This window comes from Leptonychotes weddellii, chromosome 6, assembly GCF_054177405.1.
Source record: "Leptonychotes weddellii isolate Sample4059 chromosome 6, ASM5417740v2, whole genome shotgun sequence".
NCBI classification, from domain to species: domain Eukaryota; kingdom Metazoa; phylum Chordata; class Mammalia; order Carnivora; family Phocidae; genus Leptonychotes; species Leptonychotes weddellii.
The window spans coordinates 9,033,033-9,055,070 of record NC_138374.1 but is presented as its reverse complement, the minus strand read 5'-3'; the positions used below and the strand labels follow the sequence as shown (position 1 = coordinate 9,055,070).

The window sequence follows — 22,038 nt, the reverse complement described above, 5'->3', positions numbered from 1 at the left end:
CATCCATTTTAACATATAAGAGGAGGTGAGGTGTGTCAACATTCCCCCAAATAAATTAATCTCCCAGAGATCTGTTTTTTTTCCCAGGGCACTGCTATTTGCCCACCTTCCTCTGCTTCTCTTATTCTACTTGCCCCTACTAAAACCCAAGACAACTACATTCCAAACGATGACCGCCAAATAACCTTGGAACCACTGGTGAAGGTGACAGGTCTTATCTTGCATGGAACCTGGGTTAGACCAAGCACTCGGGAAATTATGATAAAGGAAAGAAAGAAAGAAAGAAGAAAAAAGGAGAAAAACCTAATGTTACCCTTGGTTATACAGGGGAAAGTATAGCAAGAATGACCAACTGAGGTGGAGACAAAGAAGAAAGGCCAGTCAAAGAGAAATGAAAATAAGATGACTAGGGTTGAGTCAAGGAGATTTTTAAGGGCAGCTGTGTCTTTTATATTTAAGTTAAAAAAAAGAGCATTGTAATAGTGGCAGAAAAAAAGATGATGACATCATTATGGGCCAATGGTCTAGCTACACCAAATTGCAGGTTTCCTCCAGAAGGTAGCATTTTCCCCTATTAGAAAAAAAAATTAATAATAGAGATGGGAACACCACTCCCTTTTCCAGCTCCCTGAGGTCAGGTTCTCAAGATGGTGGCTGGAAGAATGGCCCAGAGGTAGCTGGAAAGGAGGAGGGAGGGGGAGGGGTGGCCATAGCACCTGAAGGTCACTGAAGGCACCATCTGGCCATGTGAAGAGTCACCTTCAGACTGGACTCTCCCAAAGTCAGGCAAGTGGCCTCATCATTGCTTCTCTAGAAGGCCCCAAGAATGATAGTGGTGTCATTTCAATAACAATAGCATTCTTGGTGGCAGGAGTCACCCAGTGGGCACCTTTATTTTCCTTGCTCTTAACATAATTTGGGCAATCACCTACACTTGACAACACACTCCAAATGTTATCCTCAGCCTCTAAAAAGAATAAAGAGCTGCCTGATATGTGGCTTCAAAGGAGTCAACAAGGACCCATTCAGCCCGGAGCTTGGAGCTGGGTCGAGAACAGCAAGAGCCATGCCAAAACTGTGGCTGGCCAACTGGTTCCTAATCCGTGCTAACGCCAGATCCAGAAAATGTCATCGCCACCTGAAGTCCCAGGAGGGACAGGGCTGGGATTAACCCAGAGTTTCTCGGAGTACATTTCAGAATCACCCAAGGACCCGATTAAAATACAGGTTCCGGGCCCCATTTCAAGATCTATTGGACGAGAATCTCCAGGGCTAAGACTAAGGAATCTGCAATTTTAACAAACGCCCTGTAAATTCTACTAAAGCACATACTGCAACAGAGCCAGTGAGTTAGCCATTTTACTTGGTTGTCTCAAAAGAAATTCCTTGATCGGAACAAAGTTCCCAATACTTATTTTAGTAAACACTTCCCATTCATACCTGCCTTCCCCTTCCATCTTCATGAACACAGAAGAAAGAGTCAAAGTATATCCTGTCCCACTTGGCTTTGCAGCTTCGGGTTAAGGCAAAGGTACAGAGGCTCTATCTTGCCCTCTCCCCAAAGCAAAATGACACCAATCATGAGGCGCACACAAGCAAAAAGTAACCACCAAAGGCCAGTCACGGGGTTAAGAACAATCTGTTGCTCATTCAATATAAAAATCTTTCTACCACCGAATCCATAGCCACACTTGTGAATGATTAACAATAACATAATATATGCATACATTTCTATTTTAAGAATCAGAGAGATCGAGCCAAAACCCAGTTAAGAAGGACATCATAGTCTGGTCTAAATCAAGCAGTAGTTCAGTTTCATCTCCAGGGCGTAAGTTTCTGACCTTGATTTAAAATAAAAGTCAAAGAGAACCAGAGTCCCGCCCTTTCCAACTAGCGGCATGAGCCTGTCTCAAAAACAGCATTAGCTCACAGGGGACAAAAGTGGCCTATGATTCAAAAAGACCGCTGCACTTGAGCCTCAAACACACAAGGGCAATGCCTCCCCGTGTTATTTCCAGTCCTACCGATTAGCTCCCAGAGTCTCACACCGTCATGCTTTCTTGTTCTTGGAACTTGACTCAGCTGACCCGACTGATGCACCAGCACTTGACTCTCCGAGCCCCCAACACTAACTGGAGAGCCACTGAGAAGCATGTCAGGACCGCTCGCATAGCGAAACTCACAGAAGTACAGGATATCGTAGCCGAAAAACAGACCCAAGGGCTGGCTGGGGCGTGGGGGAGGAGTAAATTTCTTCAAACTCTTTATCTACTTTCTGTTACCTGTCTCCGCAAGGGGATGCGCTTGGTCAGCTTGTGCACAGCTGGCTGGCTGCTGAAGTCTGGCTTCTTGGTCGTGGTCTTCATTCGGCACAGGATGACCGTCACCACCATACAGGCAATTAGGAAGACCCCTATGCAGTAAATGGCTATCTCCAGGTAGTCTGGGGAAGCCGTAATCTCCTTTTCTCTTACAGGAGCTAGAGTGTAGACCACAGGGGAGGAACAGATAAGCAGGCCACAGAGTTAGGACATGGGGTTGCTGCATCCCGGCATAATTAAACGAATCACAAGGGGATGACCATTCCCAAGGACAGGCTTCCCAATGACTCAATGCTGCAGAATGGCATGGGCTATGGGCCTGCCATGCACCTCTCCCAAATGAAGGCGAGTAACCAAGGGCTCCCCACTTGACCACCGGGGCCCAAGCGGCCGCTAGCTCTAGCCTCAATGGGCCTCTGCAATCCAGTGATCGTGATGGATTGGCTGCCTCCAAAGCACAAAGGGCAGGCTACAGGGCCACATTCTGTCAGACATTTGGGCAGAATAGGACAGTCATCCACATCTACGGGAAAAAAGAAAAAAGGACTGTCTTCCATGGTGGTCTCTGACGCAAACCAAATCAAAAATTCCTAAGTAGAAACAATGCCCACTGTGCATGTGAAGAGATGGTACCTCACTCTTATTTGGGGGAGGTCTTCCAAAGGAAGATGTGACAGGGTGATTTAACCCAGAAGAACACACTTCCATATGAAATGAAATAAATATTCATCTAGTAGGCTGGTCCAGAAAGTTTTCGAATTTCTTAATATCGTCCAGCATATTATTCAACCAAATAAACAAATTAACTGAATTTAAAGGCCAAATTGCCTTTAATATACAATCATTATGTCTGTATCATGGAACGCTTCTAATATCCCTTAATCAATTACCATTTAAGATTTGTGTTTTCTGGTTATACTGAGGTAACTACACCTTTTCTCTTAGAGAAAAAATAGAAACGGTATTATGTGAGTTTCCACGTAATTACTTAAGGTAGCACATTCTTAGATCAACTTCCGGTAATATCTGCTCCCTCCTCAGTCCTCAATGGTCATTGAGCTACAAGCAGTGTATTTCCAAACAGTATTTTTCTCAAACTGCATTCTTAGTTAATGTGCTAGTAGTACTATCAGGCAAATTGGTTAAGAAGTGCCAATTAGGCACCTGCAGAAGGCAGTACTACAAGTAAAAAGCAAGCTCAACATAAGAAGCATCTCATTGTTTCAAAGCAAATATCCACAGAGCAGACTCACAACAAAAGGGAAAATGGATGCAATGGTATTATTTAAAGCTTATACATTTTAATCAGAAAAAATACTTGCAAGATAGTCAAAACTCCCAGCAGCACAGCACAAAATGGAAAGATCAATTTCTTTTTACTAGATATAAAAATAAGCATGCAGGTAGGCACCATACTCTAAAAATAAGGAATTAATAACTGGAGTGGAACATCATGAGCTAGCAAACCAGTCTATGCAGCTTCACAAAGGAAATGACAAAGAGACACACATCAAAGTAGATTGTGATTATCAGGAGAAGTTCGACGAGGACAGAGATGTCGGTTAAAGATTCAGACAGAAGCAGTATGTAGGCAACAGGGCTTCGCTGATGTTGATTTCTCCACAGGGCAGAAATAACATCAAGCCCAAGTTGGTGAGAGCATGCTTTGCAGGAAAGGCAAACTGAGGGTCCACTTTATTGCAACATGCAGCAAGCCACCGATTCCCGAGGTAGGTAACACACTGCTTCTGTACATCCTACGTGCCGAGGTGCTTCTCCCCAGGCACCCCAACATACATCCACCTATTTACATATCATTAAAAAAGAGAGAGTGGAACAATGTAATAAAAGTACATATGGGGTTTTAGTGAAATGGAATTTGAAATGAGAAAAAATTACTTTGAGTTTTACAAAGTAATTTCCCCTTCTTTTCCTTAGAAGAAAGGCAGATGGGTGAATTTATACATTGACTCAGTGACTCACTGAAAATATAAGATCCCTTTGGGTTTTAAGGATGAAATTTCACTTGATCATAAATGGGAGTGTGGGATCTCATTGTAAGTGAATTTCCAAAGGCAACTTTCTTATCCCCGGGGGATAATTTTCAGCATTTTTAAGAATCTTTACGCCAGGATAAAAGGGGCCATTTCTGAGAACAGAAGCCGTGTTAATTTTATAGCAATCAACCCAGAAAAGGGAAAAAACCATGGCGAGAAAGAGCAGTATATACCTGGCAGAACGGTCAACCATGCAGAGTGAAAGGATATCCCAATAGAATTACCCGCCAAGCACGTATATTCCCCAGCATCCTCAAAAGTTACATTCCGAATATAGAGAACCTCAATCTCTTTGTCCGTGGTATTAACACCGGCGGCCTAGAAAACAGGGAAGCAAGAGAAAAGGCTAGACAACATAGGGATGATCGTGGAGGGGGCCGTGGAACCATGAGGCATTGCACCAGGGGCTCCGGCAGGTGCTGGCCACCAGAAGATTCCGATCGCAGCCCGTCCACAAAGCCCACAACCGAGAGACACTGAGCAGCTCGCCTCCACAGGCCCATCACCACACCGGCTTCACCACCTAGACATGCATGCAATCAGACGCATGGAAAAATCAACCCACAGAGATCCGTTCTCTTGGCCTTTGTGTTGCTTAGGATTTAGGGATGGTTTTCCAAAAGTGTAAGCACCCAAAAGTCCCAGCTGGGTTCTGGTTCTGTTGGCTGCAGACTCCCACCTTGAGAAAAGGATGGTGCTGTCTAAATTATTGTGTTGTAAAGCAAAACCCTGGAGACACGCCCAAGTGGACACCTGGCACGTCCTTCCAGCCCGGTGGGGACCAACCAGGGTGGAATACTGTGTCGGTTACCAGACTCTGATATTCATGTGGAACCATCTTGACTCACATTGCATGAAAGAAAACAGAAGAAAGTACGATCTTGGTAGCAAAGAAACTGGTTTTTTTTTTTCCTTCAATATAAACATTTGAGTGTGAGTCGTGACAAAGAATGTCAACCGCTGCCTTCAACAGTGTCCACATCCATAAAATGGATTATGCTCCAACTTAGGACAGCAAGGTCAAGGACAGTATCTCCTAAGCACCCATTATGTAACCAAGGAAATGATATTCTGTTGGAAAAATTATCGCGTGCCAATATTTCTCTACCAATCTGGGGCAGAAGAAGGCATGAATTCTGCTGATATGTAAATGTCCCAAATTTAACAGGCATGCCTGTGTGTGTTGAAACTGCAGCTGGTGTGCAGAAATGACGGGGAATGTGCAGCCCAAACAAGATAAACCAGAAGGAACGACTTAAAAACTGGGTGGGGGGGTGGCAGGTAATCTTTAGAGGAAATGAGAGCAAGCACTTTGAACATCGTGGGCATTTTTCCATGGCTGCTGGTATCCTACCAGCTGCATCACCGAAGAAAGATTATGACGAATATACCAAGGCCACAGAGTCATCCTAGAAGCTGCCTGCAGTCTCCCAAAGCACCAAATCTTTTCAGCTTCTATATCCAGCCTTCTTTTAAAAAAAACAAAAAACAAAAAACAAAAACACAAAACATTGTTACCTTGCTGTTTTGGCAGGACAGTGAGCCAGGCAGACTGGTTGGCCTGCCCTATATAATTGGAGACCTTACATATATACTCCCCAGCATCCGCCTCAGTCACATTGAACAGAGCCAGCACTTCTGCATTGGAACTATTTATCCCCGAGTGCTGGAACAGACACAGGAGAACAATATAACGGCCAACCAGGAAGGACTTTGCACTGTCTAGGGACCCACCACCAATACACCACCAAAAAAAAAAAAAAAATCTCCATTAGGTCTAAGGAGCTGCCTTAAAGGGTTGTGGGCTTAGACAGAACAAAATAAACTAACTGATGGGCCATGGAAGTGACCCAGTGGAGAGGGATAGAAGGGTGTGATCAATACCGAGCAGAACGGACCCGCAATTCCCCAGGCTGGTCATCTTTTTCCAGCTCTTTTGACCACTGGGATTCTCAGCTGGGGAGAACACCTCATCAGTTGAGAGTTCTTAGCAGAGCTACCTATGGTTCTATGGGAAGACTGTTCTTTTTAAGGACGTTTTCTACGAGCACCTACATGCGGGAGACGTCGTAGGCAGTGGCTAAGGAGAGGCTTACAGACTTAGCTGCCACTTGCTATCACCGTCCTGAAGCGCAAGACAGATCTAAAAATTAAAGAGGCTGATGCTATCACCAAGTCCCCTCTTGCAAGGAACCAAATACGAAATACAAGGAGAAAGGAAGTCTCCTTGTTCAACATTTCGCTGGTGCAAAAACATTTTCTAAGGTTTGTCTAAACCACATGTGAATGAATTTCAAAGGCCAAAAGCCTTCTTTTAAAAGTAAAATGTAAATTGCCTCTGGCAGATGGCTACTCCAATTTGATCCTAACGTCGTACTAAGAGAAGTCGACATTGGCGTTAACCATAAACACTGGTACCACGCGAGTTTACAAAGCTCTTTCAATGCACGTCATTGCATGGATTCTGTACAACCACCCCGTAGGGGAGATGGCATCATGATCCCCACTTTTATGGATGTGCAGCTAAGCCTCAATATCTCATATGAGATCTCAGGGCCAATAAGCAGCTGAATTATTCTGACTCCCACTTGAATAGCCCTTCCCTCCCCCTCCCGCCCCCCATTCCCTTCTGCAATTTTACTAGCAAGCCTAATAATCTGCTAATTCCCTACCACACTCTCTTCTGGCCGGTCAAGTAAGACCAACAGATCCAACGGAAAATCAAAGAACCTGTCCCCACGTCCACGACAGAGACCCCAGGTGTGGGTCCCTTCAGATTCAGAAAGTCCTCACCTTCAGCACCTTGAGGTAAGGCAGCCCGTCGGGCCCGTATTTGCTGCCGTTCTTTTCTACATGTTTGATCCACTGAATGTGGGGCTGGGCATCGCTGTAAACTTTGCAGACAAACTCCACGTCACCTCCGACCACAGTGGAGGCGTTCGCTGGCAGTCCAGCTTGGAGGATGGGCCGGTGTGGCGATCGCTCTGAGGGAGAGAGGGAGGAGGGGGGAGAACCGAATAAATACGTTGTGTGTCCAGAAGGCTGTTCGTGAACACAAGCCAAAAAGGCCTCAAGTCTGCTGGCTGACTCCTTTGAAATAACACTGCGGCCCAATGCATAACAAAACCGACTTCAAAGGAGACTGCTGGAGCGCAACCCTTGTAAAAAGAATACTTATTTAGAAAACAGAGAGAAGAAACTTCTGATAGCTCAAGTTATTGGTTGTCCGTGGCCACCTACCGAACAAGGGGAAAGATTTTATGTTGACAATTGAAAGGACAAATGGCAGGGGATGGGGGCCTCTTCACTTGTCCCACTTGGGATAATATCGGGAGACTCACTCTGACCGTAAGCTTAACACCACAGGCAAGGGACAAGCCTAAGGTCACCCTGAACACCAAAATGGCTCCCATACACAGTGTCTCCCGAAAATTCTCTAAGGCACTCTGAGAAAACCTCCATTTCTTATTTTGAAAAGAAAAACCGAAAGCAGGAGCTCAGAGTGATGAACAGACTGAATGAACAATTGCGTTCATCCCTCTACTCTGGACTTCACTCCTTTTATTCAACATCCATCCATTCATTACCTCGATATATATTGTTACCATCTGCCAAACGCTAGACGCACAAGCAGACATTCCTTCTTCAGATGTGGCACCAAAAGAAACACAGACAGACACCAGTTCCCCAATCCTGGCGATGTTCTAGGCCATGTTCAAGGAAGCCCCAGAGAGGGTATGCTAGCCACCACTCCCCGCCCTCACTTGCCTTGCCTCTCTCTCTAGGCAAAAAGTTCTCAACAGAAGACACCCTACATCTTATGCCTGGAAAAGTTCCTCTCCCGTTTAGAGGGGGTCTCTACAGAAATCATATAGAGGCAACCAGGTCAAGGTATACGAGAAACTGTAGGCAAGAGTCCTCAAGAATCTGGTAACAGACCAGCCCGTTGTGTGATCCTGTCCACAAAGGCCCTAGAATCCCAGGCTGACTGCCATCTTACTACGTGACAATTCGGTCAAGAGTACATACCCAATCATCCATCCAGCCATCCACAAACGTATCATCCCACCCCCACGTACCTGCACGTACAAGCCAGCCTCCCCCTCTGTCTCCCCACACTGTAGATACCACTGTCTTTGTCTAGACTCCCAGCTTTAAAAATGGCCAAGGGAAAGAAGGAGATCCCAGCCAACCCAACACACCAAAGACGCCTCCACCCTACACCTGAGTATCCCTGTGCACTGGATTGGAAATAGCAAATTAGAATGACAGATATCTAAACCCTTCTATATTTGAGCCTTTCAGATTAAAATATCATTTGCTGGAATTTGTTGGACACAAGCCAAACCACGTGCAAATTGATTTTACTGCACAAGTCTGTTGGTCTTTAAAAACTTATAATAATAATAATAATAATAAAGAAAAGAAAAAAAGTGCTAGTGGGTTACTCTTAACACATTTCATTCCAGAATCTTCCATCACTTCACAGACACCTACACTTTCACATTAAAAAGATAAGGATTTCAGAGCCTCCAAAGAAGTCATTCATTTCCCAACATTACCCTGCAGGCTGAGCAAAGAACCCAGAAGTCCTACTTTTGTGGGCAGAAAATCTCAAAGCTAGGATCCCTTCAAACATAACCAGAAAGCCTCACCCTTCGGCGGACACTCCATCCCTGCGATGGGCCACGGCCAGCCTCCCCGTCAGCTGTGGCAGCCAGCTGGATGCCACGGACACCCGGCTTCCGGCTTGCAGCTGCCACGAACACCCGGCTTGCAGCTGGACGGGGCAGGGCTGGTTTAATCCTGGCTAGCCCCATCCACGTGAGAAGAGCAGAGTTAAGTGTACACACACACACACACACACACACACACACACACACACACACACACTCCTCTGGGCTGGATACTACCAGCCAAGCTCACAAAATCCGCTCCTTTACACATACCTCATATTGAGGCGGTTTACCCTTTCCTGCAGAGAAGTGCATTTTAGGTATCCATTCATTCCCTGGCTCGGTTTTCCAGTTTTGTGTCCGTGTGTTTGTGTGTTTTAAGATAAATATTTACAGTGGACCTAAATATTTATTCTTAGAAACAAAGGTCCTATAAAATCTTAAATGTCATAAGCCAGATCAACTGAATTTCAAACCAAATTCTCCTTCTTAAACATACTTGTTTCCAATAAATCGTTTCACAAGCAAACATTGTGCATGTAATACCAAATAATGATGCCCTGGGAACAATGAGTGCTTTCATAAGGCCGCCTTCTCTGGCCGGCGCCAGCTTTCAGCAGGGAACGTAGTCACTGGGGCAACACGGGCAGGGCCGGCTGCAGAGGCGCTGCCTTGTTTTACTTGTGGTCAACGTGCTGCTACGTTCCAGTTATTAAGTTATTCCATTGCTATCCGGACTATTTTCACCAAGAGGGGGGGAAAAAAAAAAAAAAAAGCCCTTGCAATGGTTTAATGTTATTGCATTTGCAAATTACAGCGTACCAAATGTTACCGCTTGCAGTCCTGAATGTATCCTTTCAAATTTTCTCACCTTATACAAAATAACCTCTTAACCACCCCCGCATACCTCCGCCCCTTCTCACTTTGGGTACAAAAACTGCAAGTCGGGATCTCTCTGTAATCGAAACCTTACACCGTCTTCCAAAACTTATTACAGCTGCCTTCAGTATAAAATGAAACCTTAGAGAATGTTATTTAAAATGTTTTTAAAAAGTCAGTAGGCCTCATGTTTCGATTCTCCACATCAGGCTTTGATTTCCTTTGCAACCTTATTCTCTGCCTTTAAACAAGTCAAAGACCAGGCCCCAAACATCTTGGGAAAGGTCCCGGGATGCCGGCATCCCCCGAACTGTGCCTCTTCTCAAATCCTTCAGCGATCGCTCTTCCCTGGTGTCTGTCAGACCCGAAAGAACAGGGATCAGCAGGAAGGGGATGACAGAAGTTAGAACTCCTGTTCTAACTTCCGAAACACAGGGGCGAGAGCAGGGTGCAGGCAGCAGCTCCCGCAGAGATGGGACCTCTGTGGCCAGCTCCCCAGGGGCCCCGGGAACAAGGCAGTGATGGTGGGCACAAGGACCCCCCCCCAAGGGCTAATGTGCTCTCCCTGGAACCTCACCAGGCCCCAGGCAGAGCAAACCCCCCAGGTTCCCAAGCTTTGGGCAACAGGCCGATATAAAAAGAAGAAGTCAATGAATTATCTCTGGGTCACGGACTACAACTCAGAGCTGGCCCATCTCTCGGTCTTCTATGGGATAATAAAAATCACAGCCTCTCTACCAGGAATGTTTTACAGTTTTAGGCAAGGTTCTCTTACTGCATGTTGAACTCTCAGATCTTACAGAAAACAGATTTTTCTCTTTCCAGGGGCAGTGAAATAAATATAAGGAAAACCAAAAAGCTGAGGAACAGCTCAACCTGTGTCCTTAGCGCGATTTTGAAAATACACATTCTGAGCACAACAGGTGGCAGAAGGTCAGTGTGCAGACCCGAACCAGGTCGCGCACCTTTAAAGGAGTGACTCTCGGGCCTCTATGCGAATTCCAACTTGAGAGAGAAGGGAACGAAGCCCAGAGGGCGCGGCTGCTGCCGATGGGGAACTGCCCGGCTGGAATGAGGTTCCACCAAATTGATGCGTAGTAAACACAGACTGAAGTGCTTTAAAAAATACATGCTCTCCCCCACAAGTTCTCTCTCTCTCTCTCTCTCTCTCACTCCCTTTTGTCAAGAGCTCCAAGTGAGTCCACTTTCCTCAAGCAGAAGGCCCAGCAGCTACGAGTCTGAATGTCGAGACTGACCCTCCCAAGTCCTGGCCCTGACGCTGGGAGTCACAATCAGAAAGAACAGGCGGAAAACAGCCTGCTTCGTTCCAAGAGGTAATTATTGAGAAAAAGAAAATACCTGAGTGACAAAGAATAAATCTTTGTTAATTGACCACTGAAACTTTATAACATGCCAGTCCTCCTCTGGACATAATAATATGCTTGGCTCGTAAGAGATCTACAACTTTTGCTCTGACATAGCAAAGGCCGTAAAAAAAGTCCACGGAGCAGAGAGGCCTCATGTCTACAGGCTCAGTAAATACGCATCCCGGGGATCAGAAGGAGACCAGGTTCTTAAATTACACCTATAAATTAATCAAGCCCAGGGTTGCTGGTTTCCCAGCACACACTGGTCTCCTGAGTATTTCTCCCCAAAAGTTCAGCAGTGCTTGCCACAAAGAACCATTTCAAAGCTGTTCTCTCGGCAGCACAACACCCAGAGACTCGAATCACACTCAGTGTCCAGTATTGATCTGGAAACAGCACGTCCCCTGCTCTGGGGCACCCATTCATGTAAGGAGTGTAGAGAACCTTGCCGGCTCTGTCCTTAAATTGAAATCAAAATTTAATTACCCCTCCTCTTAAATGGCAGTTTCTTAGCAACTCCAAGGGGCTGAATAGAGAAAGAACGTTCTACATGATTTGGAGGACAAGTGAAAACAACGGAGAATTCTTTTTCTAAAGCCCAGCCTCGCTTGTTTTCTAAAGAGTAGGTAGTGGTTGCTTTTGTTGCCTAAAAAACGCACTAAACCAGTTAGCAAGAGGCGATCAAAGCCCTCTGAAGTCTGAGGAGCCCAATAACCTGCCAAAGACCTCACACTAATTACAATTAGTAGAATGAGTTCATTGCCTTGTCAAGACTCTACCTAATGCATTCAACGCAGTCAGGAGAGATCGAGTTGGGTTCTGAGTTTTGTTTTCCCTACGTTTTTCTCCAGCCTCTAGAAATCAGCATTGATCAGCAGAACTGATCTCTTTTCTTTTAGACACTGGACTCTTTTAGAAAGAGCCCAAGTACCGGTAGCTGGTATTCTGACTTGTCATCTTCTAGAACAGACGGAGTGGCCTGGGGTACTGAGCACCCACAATAACTTAAAAAAAAGGAAAAATGCCTTTTCGTAGAAGGTCACTGGTGTGTTGCTCTCTCTCTCTCTCTCTGTCCCAAGCTTAGCTGAGCCTCATTTTCCACCCGCCTGGACATCTGACCCTGAAAGTCTTGCAGAACCAGGCTGGGTGGGGATCCAGCTTCCTCCAAAACATACACATTTTTCCTGCAGAGAGAGCGCAAAAAAGTCTCCAGACCAGGCCTGTTTGGGGAAAGCCACAGGGTCTCCCCTCTGGTGCTAAAGTCCCTCGGTGACTTACGGAGGCTGCACCATGTGAAATGCTAGAAGCAAAACACCACTGATTCCTTTGTGCTTGCTCCATGAGGTGGAGAGAGGAGTGAAGTGCTCGCCGGGGCGGGGCGGCCTGGGAAGACCGAAGCAGGTGAAGGCAAAGTGCCTTCCCTAATTAATGTCATTGACTGCATTATGTGGCTGGGGGCTGAGTGGCTTCTACCAGCTGGGTGTCAATTTAGGTCTTCTTGAGCAAATTACCGAAGCCGGGCAGTGTGTTACTTACACCCCACATGTTTACGATACCCTGAGCTCTGTGCCTTCAAAAGTTAAACCAGAACTGAAGACTCTTAGGTGACCACAAAGTTATGTCCAAGTGAGTTTCAAAAATGCCCTTCCTTTAGTTAAAGAGAGACATGGCTTCGGGGCGATGGAAAGTTCTGGGGATAGACGGTGGTGATCATTGCAGAACCATATGAATGTATATTTCATGCCATTAAATTGCACATTCAAAATTGACTATATAGACTTAGCCACCATTTTTTTTTTTTAAAGGGAGACATGGCAAAGGCGACTACTCTCAAAGAGCGAACAAGATCTATTTCTAGGGTCATGGAAAACCTGCCTTCTCAATTAGTTAAGTGTATTTACCTTGTCGAGTTTACTGAGAGCTTTTCTCTGTTCTGACACAAAGACTCCGCACAAGGGCCCTCCCTGTCTTGTGCTTGGTTTTCACGCTGATGTAAAACTCAGACGTCAGTCTCCCCAGGCTCACTCCAGCGGCGCTGGGGTAAACACAGCTGAGAGCGGTCATGCTGGGAGCCATATCGCAGAGCCTCAGCACCCCACCACTCGCCAAAGGGGGTGCAACATCTTTCAGGAATGTAAGATTATCAGCTGGTGTCTGCATAGCTGGGTTTCCTCCATGGAAAGCGCATGCTGGAGATGTTTTTTCAAAGTCCCGGAATGAAACATACCTTTCTGCTGAACTCCAAATCAGAATGCCTTCTCTCAAATGATTTGCAGAGAACCTAAAAATCAAATCACTGGGGAGCCCCCAAAGACAGCAGCACTCAAAATGAAGCTCTTTAGGTTGGAGATGTTTCAGTGACATCAAAGAGATCCAGTTAGTCCAGCTCTAGAAATCATCCCAGAAAAAGAGTCACCCAGGTGGCCAACAAAGGTGTGTGCAAAACTTGCCTCTTTTGTAACTGGAAAACAAGCTAAACACCCAATCAGGGGGGGAATGATGAAATAAATTATACACTATCCGTGACAGAAGAGCATACGGATCACAAATAAGAATGAAATCATCGATATGTACAGACATGGAAAGAGGTCTACAAAAATAATGTTCACAGGTTAATCAACTCCCACCATGAAAAGGCCTTCATTCTAGAGGAAGTCTAGAAAAATCTATCACACTAATCTCTTCGAAGCTTTATTTTGCTTCTGGGGTGGTTCAAGCAGAAGTTAAAGCTTTCAGCCCATCTGAGCAAACAAGAAATGCTTCCCTTTGGTACAAACTACATGAGAAGTTAAATGATAAAACCTTATTCGTTTTCTTAGAGGCAAACTCAGACACTGAACCTAGAAGTGATTCTCGATACTCCTTGCTGTCAGCGTCACCTACAGAGAAGCGTCCAGATAGTCCCCCAGCTCACGAGAGGCTCCACTTCTCACTGTCTGAGCCTGCTGGGATGCCTCAAGCCAGCCTGCAACCCAGCCTACTCCCCACTGAACATTCGCTGATGGTTTCACACACAGAATGATCTTGTTTCTACTGGCCAAAACGTAAAATGCAAAGGACTGAATCTTTTACTTTTCAGGCCCAGTCCAGAGTGTATACTGAACCCAATAAAATGAGGACTTCCTTGGGGTGCCTGGGTGGCCCAGTCAGTTAAGCATCGGACTCTTGATTTCGGCTCAGGTCATGATCTCAGGGTTGGGAGACTGAGCCCCATGCCCCATTTTGGGCTCCGTGCTGGGCGTGGAGCCTGCTTAAGATTCTCTCTCCCTGGGGCGCCTGAGTGGCTCAGTTGGTTACGCAACTGTCTTCGGATCAGGTCACGATCCCAGGGCCCTGGGGTCAAGCCCCACGTTGAGCTCCCTGCCCAGCGGGGAGCTTGCTTCTCTCTCACTCTCCTTCTCTCATTCTGTCTCTCTCTCTCTTTCAAATAAATAAATAAATAAAATCTTTAAAACAAACACAAAAGATTCTCTCTCCCTCTTCCTCTGCCCCTTCACCCAACCCCAACCTGCTCAAGTGCACTCTGTCAAAAAAAAAAAGAGGACTTCCTTTTTCAAAGAAGGCACAACTGTCAAATGATCCTTCTGGAATAATATCCAATACCTGTCTTGCAAAATAGCACTTTCAACCTGATATGAGGGGAAACAGGTCTGGTGCACAGTCTGACCTGTTGATTTGTATACTTATTTGTACACTTACTTGGTCTGTATACTTATGTGTGAAAGAACGCTCTGAGGGGGACGCTCTGGGAGAAAGAAAGAAAAAGTAGTTCTAGCAACTTCCAGAAACCTCCGTCCCTATCTATCATCATCCCACTGTAGCAGTTTTGGGGTCTTCTGAGCACAGAAGACATGAGATATGACATGAGAACTCCAACAGGGCAGAGCCCGCGTCTCAGTCAACTGACTGCCACCCCCGTCCCTGAGGGAGGCGGCGGCCATAAAGGCGCTCTGGTGGAGGTATCATTTGAAACGTGAAGAAAGCTCATGGCATTTCTATATTGACACTTCAATGACAGTTGACCTAATACTTCCCAACCGGGGTCTTTTGGTTTATAAAGGTGACTGGAAATCGAAGCTGTATTAAGTGTTTGGAGAGAAGCTCTGAAGAGGACTCGCTTGAGAACTCACCGTGCTAAGAACCAAACTCCAAATAGAACTCACGCGTTAGGGGTGCCTGGGTGGCTCAGTGGTTAAGCGTCTGCCTTTGGCCCAGGTTATGATCCTGGGGGTCCTGGGATCGAGCCCCGCGTCGGGCTCCCTGCTCAGCGGGGAATCTGCTTCTCCCTCTCCCCCTGCCCCTCCCCCTCCCCCTGCTCACGCTCTCTCAAATAAATAAATAAAATCTTTAAAAACCAAAGTCACCCGTTAAACTGCTTTTCTTCTATTATTCCAATTCGGCACGCACCGCCAGAGCTCTTACGAAGTTCTAGCCCATTCCTGGGCACTGTGACTGCTAGCAGTGCACTTAGATCTTCATGCCGAGACCACTCACCCACGCTCGGACAGCATCAGCTTTCTCCCCAACCCCTGCCCCGACCCATCCTACCACCAGGTATGTGAGGAGACCATCTTCTTACGAAAAGCTGTAAGACCGTAACTTTCTGTGACACTTCCACATCCTCTTTGCCCACACCACAGACTCAATGCCAAAGATGAGACAAGAGATCAAATATTAGCCTAGCCTTCTCCCCAGCCACCTCGGCCGGGACCCCGGCCAGAATCTAAAGCAATCAATAAGGCTTCCTTCCTCAACTATGGGGCAGAGGGCAACTGATGGCTTGCAGAGAACACGGCAAAAATGCTGACGCTGCGAAGTCCTAACATGCCCCATCCACGCTGGCTTGCGCCTGCTCCCACCTCGGCAGCGAGCACACAAGACACCACCTGCCTGGTGCCTGGAAGGACTAACTTCCGGCTGGTCTTGGTCCTGCGGGAAAGCACTCATATGCCCGTCAGTACCTTTGGAGTGATATAGCTACCCACTGACCAGCTTTTGCCCCCCAGAATCCCTGTTGTGAAACAGGTATAAAAATCTGCTCTGTAGTAACCCAAAGCCCATTAAACAGTAGCTCAAAGGAAGTTTTGAAATCTCTGTCCTGGAGGAACGAAGAGGACAGACCACTCCTTTAACTGGGGCTGCGCTGAGTGCCTCCAGATCCAAGAGGAGGTGTGAGACCACTTAAGGATAGTGACTAACAATCAAGCACGTGGTTTTATTATTTAGAAGCTCTGCCCCCCCCACCCCACCCCCCGCCCCAGCTTTACAGACAAGGGAACTGAGGGTCAGAGGTTCCACGCCTTCCACGGCCACAGAGCTGCCCAAGCTGGAAATGGAATGTGAAGCCCTCCACCATGTAACTCCCACAAGGACCTCCAGGGGCGCCTCCAGGCAGCAGGGGAGTCCGGGAGCGTTGACACAGTAGCCCTCGTGGGGAAGTAAAGGGGGAAATGGCTCTGGGGCCACAAAAGCAGCGCAGGACTTTGCTTCCTACACCACCCTGCCCAGCTCCAGGATTCTATGGTAACTGAACAAGCTTACTTATTAAGGCGCTCGCTGTGACCTATGACCGAGCGTGGCACCCCAACCCACTGTCAACGGGCGGGGGGGGGTTTCTATCTCCCCCGGGGTGCGATTTCACCACTCCAGAGCTGGCATGCAGGACCAATATCAGGGTAAACACACCAAGTCTTAAAGCCAGAGCAAGAAAAGGAAAGAATTAGTTGGCAGCAAGAAGATGAAGATGGAAAATCAAATGGGGCCTGGCCAAGAAGCCTCTAGGTTGAGATGCTTCAAGTTCAGAACCGCCAGGGGCTCTGTGGAGCTGAGACTGGTGGATGCCAGGGAAATGCACGAGTGTGGCAACTCCTGAACATGAGAGTCAAGTGTTTAAGGCGTTAAAACTCTCTGGATGTATGGTTTCATGTGGTTTAACGCTACCTACCATGACAGCCACCCCTCATCAGACAGAGAAACAAAAGCTTTGTCTAGAAGCCCGGGTGTGATGGAAACGAGGACAGACAGGGGTCTTCCGTGAGGAGCAAGTGAGCAGGAATGAACCCAATTTTGAGTTTCAGTAAGAAACCAACCAATTAACGAGGCCACTACTTCTTCATTTACTTAAATGCTCCTTTGTTCCAACCCCCCCCCCCAAAAAAAGAGTCCAAAATTCACCCTGGAAAAGTGTGGCTTGAGGGACTCTCACTTGCCTCAGTCCCTCTTCTGCTCAGAGATCACACTGGAGGCTTTGTCCTCCCAGGACAGAGGCTACCCCGAGCAGTAAACAATTTATGCAATTTCTCCTTCTCCTGCTGGGGATGGGCTGCCAAAAGCTCAGTGCCAGGTGTCAACCCCACAGCCGCTTATCAGTCAGTGCCTGGAATAAAAGACTCTTCATTCCTCCTGAACACACACCGGAGGGGGGTTAGCACCAGGACAGATTCCTTCGTGCTTTCAGGCTCCGTCCCATCATGTCTGGAGCCCAGTTAGAGCAGATTTATGTCAAGGACTAGTCGACAGCACCATTCTGCTCTGCCGCTCTAAGCAAGTCAGGGCTGGTGAGGAGGCCTGAGTGACCCCCACCCAGCCAGAGGTGTGCTTGGCCATTGACTGGCTCCCAACCATCCACTGAGACCCTGTCTGGAGCTTACAGCTCTTGTCCCAGGGGCGGACAAAACTCTAGAAAGTCAGACTGATAGATGACAAGGCATGGCTGACCTCAGCAAATCCAGAGGCACTGTTTCCAACCTCCCCTGCACTCTGCCCCGCAAGTATCCAACGCCATGTGGAAAGCTCAAAACTTAGATCTCATGGTCTCTGGGATTGCAGAATTGGGACATGCAAAGGGAGAAAAAGTTCATAAATCAAAGCCGATGGACTCTATGAGCGAGGAGGACCAACTGGTCCATTAAACACTTTCATCTCTCTCTCTCTCTCTCTCACTTCGTTGTTTTGAACATGGGGCGGGGGTAACAGCAGCACCTTTTCAGAGTTTTGCAGTGGTCCCTGCTGGTCCACACCACGGGACACATAAAACCGAGACCCCCATGTGCAGTGCATGGAGCATTAATCTAGGTTTCCAGAACACCCAGATGGAGGCCCCCGCTCTGGTGTTCTTTTAAGTACTTGGCAAATAAATCCCGCATCGCCTCAACTATCAGCAGGGTGGGAGGTGAGGGTGGACGCGACCTTCAGGAACTTGGAGCTCTCAAACACCACGATCCTATCCTGCAAATGGACCAGTCCTGGGACAGCCGTGACGACTGCATTAACCAAAGATATAAACCCAGCAGGACACGTGAACGGCAGACACTGGCCCCTTCTGTGGGTCCCAACATGGCATTCAGTTTATTTAATAAAACTTCTGATGGAGTCTAATGAAAGCTATTAAAAATGCCTTCTAGGGGCGCCTGGGTGGCTCAGTCAGTTAAACGTCTGCCTTCGGCTCAGGTCATGATCACAGGGTCCTGGGATCGAGCCCCGCGTCAGACTCCCCACTCAGCCTGCTTCTCCCTCTCCCTCTGCTCTCTCTCATGCTCTCTCTCCCTCAAATAAATAAAATCTTTTAAAAAAATAAAAATAAATAAAAATGCCCTCTAACTCTCCAGAAAGTCCAGGTTTGAAGGAAGAAAACCAGCATTTGTTGCTGGCCACGTGATGCCAATTTGGTGGGGGGGGTTTTGTTTTTGTTTTTATCTGTTAACCCAAACAGATTCCTCATAACCACTGTAGTGGGTTGAACTTGGCCCCCCCAAAAAAAGATAAGTCCATGTCCTCACCCCTGGAACCTATGAATGTGGCCCTATTTGGAAACAAGATCTTTCTAATTAAGTTAAGGATCTTGAGATGAGACCATCCTGGATGGAGGGCAGGCCCTCAAGCCAACGACAGGAGTCCCTGTAGACGACACACAGGGGGAGATCTGAGACGCAGAGACGAAGGCCACAGGAAGACAGAGGCCGAGACGAGAATGACATGTCCACAAGCCGAGGGCGGCCAGCAGCCACCAGAAGCTGGGGAGAGGCGTGAAACTGATGCCCCCTCAGAGTCTCTAGAAGGAACCAACCCCGCTGACACCCTGACTTCAAATCTCCGGCTTCCAGAACGGAGATGGAATCACCTTCCGTTGTGCTAAGCCATCCAGTTTGTGCTCGTCACAGCAGCCCCTAGGAAACGGACACTACCATCACGGGAATGAGCAGGTACCATCATTCCAACTCCCCCGATGAGGCCGGAGAGGCTCAGGAAAGGCTAAGGGACTTGTGACAACTCCCTCGGGGCCCTGCTGCTCTCTCCACACCACCAGGCTGCCTTTCGCGGACGTAAATGGGTCTCGGCTCCTTCATTCGCACACACAAGGGCTGCGAAACCCAAGGTCACGGGATCTGTCCTAGGTTGTGTCTTCTTGGAGGCAGGGCCGTCAGAACCCGGTGCTTCAGCCTCATTTCGCTGATGAATGAGGGCCAAGACCCGTCACCTCCCGGAGCCAGCCCTGTGAGGGGAGCCTGGTTTCCGAGAGTCACAATTACCGAGATGCGGAGCTTCGCGCTAATTTTCCCTCGCAAGTAAATGGCTGAAAAGTAATGGTGTCAATTTTAATGAGGATCAAGCAAGCCTCCTAAAAGGGCTCCCATACACGAGAGCATTTCCCTCACACACAACAATGGCTGGCTGTTTAATTCCAGAACACAAGAATGTCACTTAAATTACACGGCTTTTACGTGAAAGTGCTTATGGGAATGCCTTTCCGAGGAAGCATTTCAATAAAAAGATCTTGCCCATTTTGATGCTTCGTAGTATCTGAACTGCAAACCTATGTATCATAGCAACAAAAATAAACCCTCGAAGAATGTGAATGAGGACAGGACTTCACTTTCACTGGGACAGAGTCTCCGATTTTTCTGAGACGCAGCTGTAGCTGGGAAGCTTATCATCACGTGGCGGTATATTACACTTGGACTGTGGGCCACCAGAAAATCGTTGTTCAAGCCTGAATCCCTTTTGTTGCCTCTTGCTGAGATGTTCAGAACGCCCGCCTGCCAACCCCGTAAGTCTACATGAGACTCTCGAGCTGACTCAATTCTTACTTTATTAGTGCTTCTCAAAGCAATTACTGGGGTTTTGAGCAAAGATGAGAGTATTTCACACCTCCATCTTTCCTGAAAATGTCTTATACTCCACTGACTTTTGGCTTCTATTTATAAAGAAGGTTCAAGGCTTGGAAAATTATTAGGGGTTGAGCTTTAATGGATATTCCCAACCAGCATTGTGTCATTATTGGCCCACGTCTGGCTGGGCAATCTCCCAAATTTGTGACATAATCAGGCCTTTCTCTGCATTACTCCATACGCTCTATGCTCCCTCTACATTACACCACTGAATCATACGCTCTTTTCAACAAGACTGATTGCCAGGGGATTAACATTAGACAGCACAATTCCATTATTCAGCAGCCCAATTCAAATCCAGCCCTAAACTGTAAGAGAGATCGCAGGGCTTCACAGAGACGAGCTGCCAGAAAGCTCAAAGGAGAGGTGGGGTGAGGGGCTTTTGAATGTTTTACATAACAACTCAACCTAAAACCTGCTAGGAGCGAGAGAGCCCAGGGCTGAGGTGGCCAAGCTGACTCCTGATTCCTAGACGGGTCCCCAGCCAATCCCAGTGAGCAATCTGTGGACCTACGCAAAGCCAGAATCCCCCATGGACTGCTACAACACAATTACTTTATTCACGCAACTACTTAGTTTCAAAATTAAGTACTGAAGAACTTTTAGCCCCAAATCTTTCTTTCCTTAAATAGAAACACTCTCATGTCAAATTCAGGAGATGGGAGGCCCAACGTGAACTCCACGTTGCGTGCTTAATCAATAGATTTATGGCGCATCAATCCCAAAATAAATGTTCACCACTCTCTTCTCATATTTGAGTGTTACTTCTTTCTGTTTGATCTATAAAATATCCGTACATGGTAATTCCCACTAAAAAACCTCCCCCAAATATCTCTGTGAGAAAAGAGGGTTCTGAAACTCAGTCTCTTATGAATGTCCACAGGATCTACATTATGTAAAAGCTACCAAATTTCACATTAAGGCTTCTGAATAATAAAGATAAAATGTCACAAATACTTTTTTTCACTGAATTCTAACATACATGTGGAAATAAACACTATCTCATGCTAAGGCAGAGTTTCTTATGGATTTATTTTAATTTGATAGAAAATCAAAATGGTTTTCTGTTTCATTTTCAGTTAACCTAAAAACCAAAATCTATGTAATTTGGTTAATCAAGCTTGTGGAAGGTGTTCTCATGGTTCTTTGGGCAATTCAAATTGCTACGGAGCCTTTCTTCAAAGAGTTTCTAGTTTCTTAAAGGAGAAGAAATGCCCACACATGAAATAATACCAGGGACACATGCATAGGAAATGATGGGGGAAAGCCTTTGTTCATAGACACAGAGGGTGGGCATGAGTCTGTGGAGTTACACAGGGTCACTTTAAGGCAAAATCCATCAGAGAGCCTGGAGTTAAGACCTTTTGCAGGAGCCAGCAATCCACAGGAGAAGGGCAAACTGGTTAGCTGACCCTCAGCCAGGACTCAGGCCAGGTGGTGATCCTGAGAGTCCAGGTAGATGACAAGACAGAGAAAAGATGGATCACACAAAGAAAAGATCTTAGCCCACCATCCCTGCAGCAATGACACACATCCTCGGCATCTCCAATCCTCCAACAAGACAGAGAAAC

At 46.8% G+C, this 22,038-nt stretch overlaps 1 protein-coding gene across 18 annotated transcripts in view; it reads right to left on the bottom strand.

Annotated features, from left to right (window-relative positions):
• FGFR2 (fibroblast growth factor receptor 2) overlaps positions 1 to 22,038 on the bottom strand; it is a 99,723-nt gene that overhangs the window by 27,661 nt on the left and 50,024 nt on the right. For 5 of the 18 annotated variants that reach the window (XM_081823362.1, XM_081823357.1, XM_081823364.1 and 2 more), the window contains 3 exons: positions 7,172 to 7,362; positions 5,897 to 6,044; positions 2,277 to 2,479 (listed from right to left, as the gene is read on the bottom strand). In XM_081823362.1, the coding sequence (XP_081679488.1) occupies positions 2,277 to 2,479; positions 5,897 to 6,044; positions 7,172 to 7,362 (542 nt within the window). Of the gene's footprint in view, positions 1 to 2,276; positions 2,480 to 4,551; positions 4,697 to 5,896; positions 6,045 to 7,171; positions 7,363 to 22,038 lie in introns of all 18 variants that reach the window. The other 13 variants (XM_081823363.1, XM_081823361.1, XM_081823374.1 and 10 more) reach the window with 4 other exon arrangements.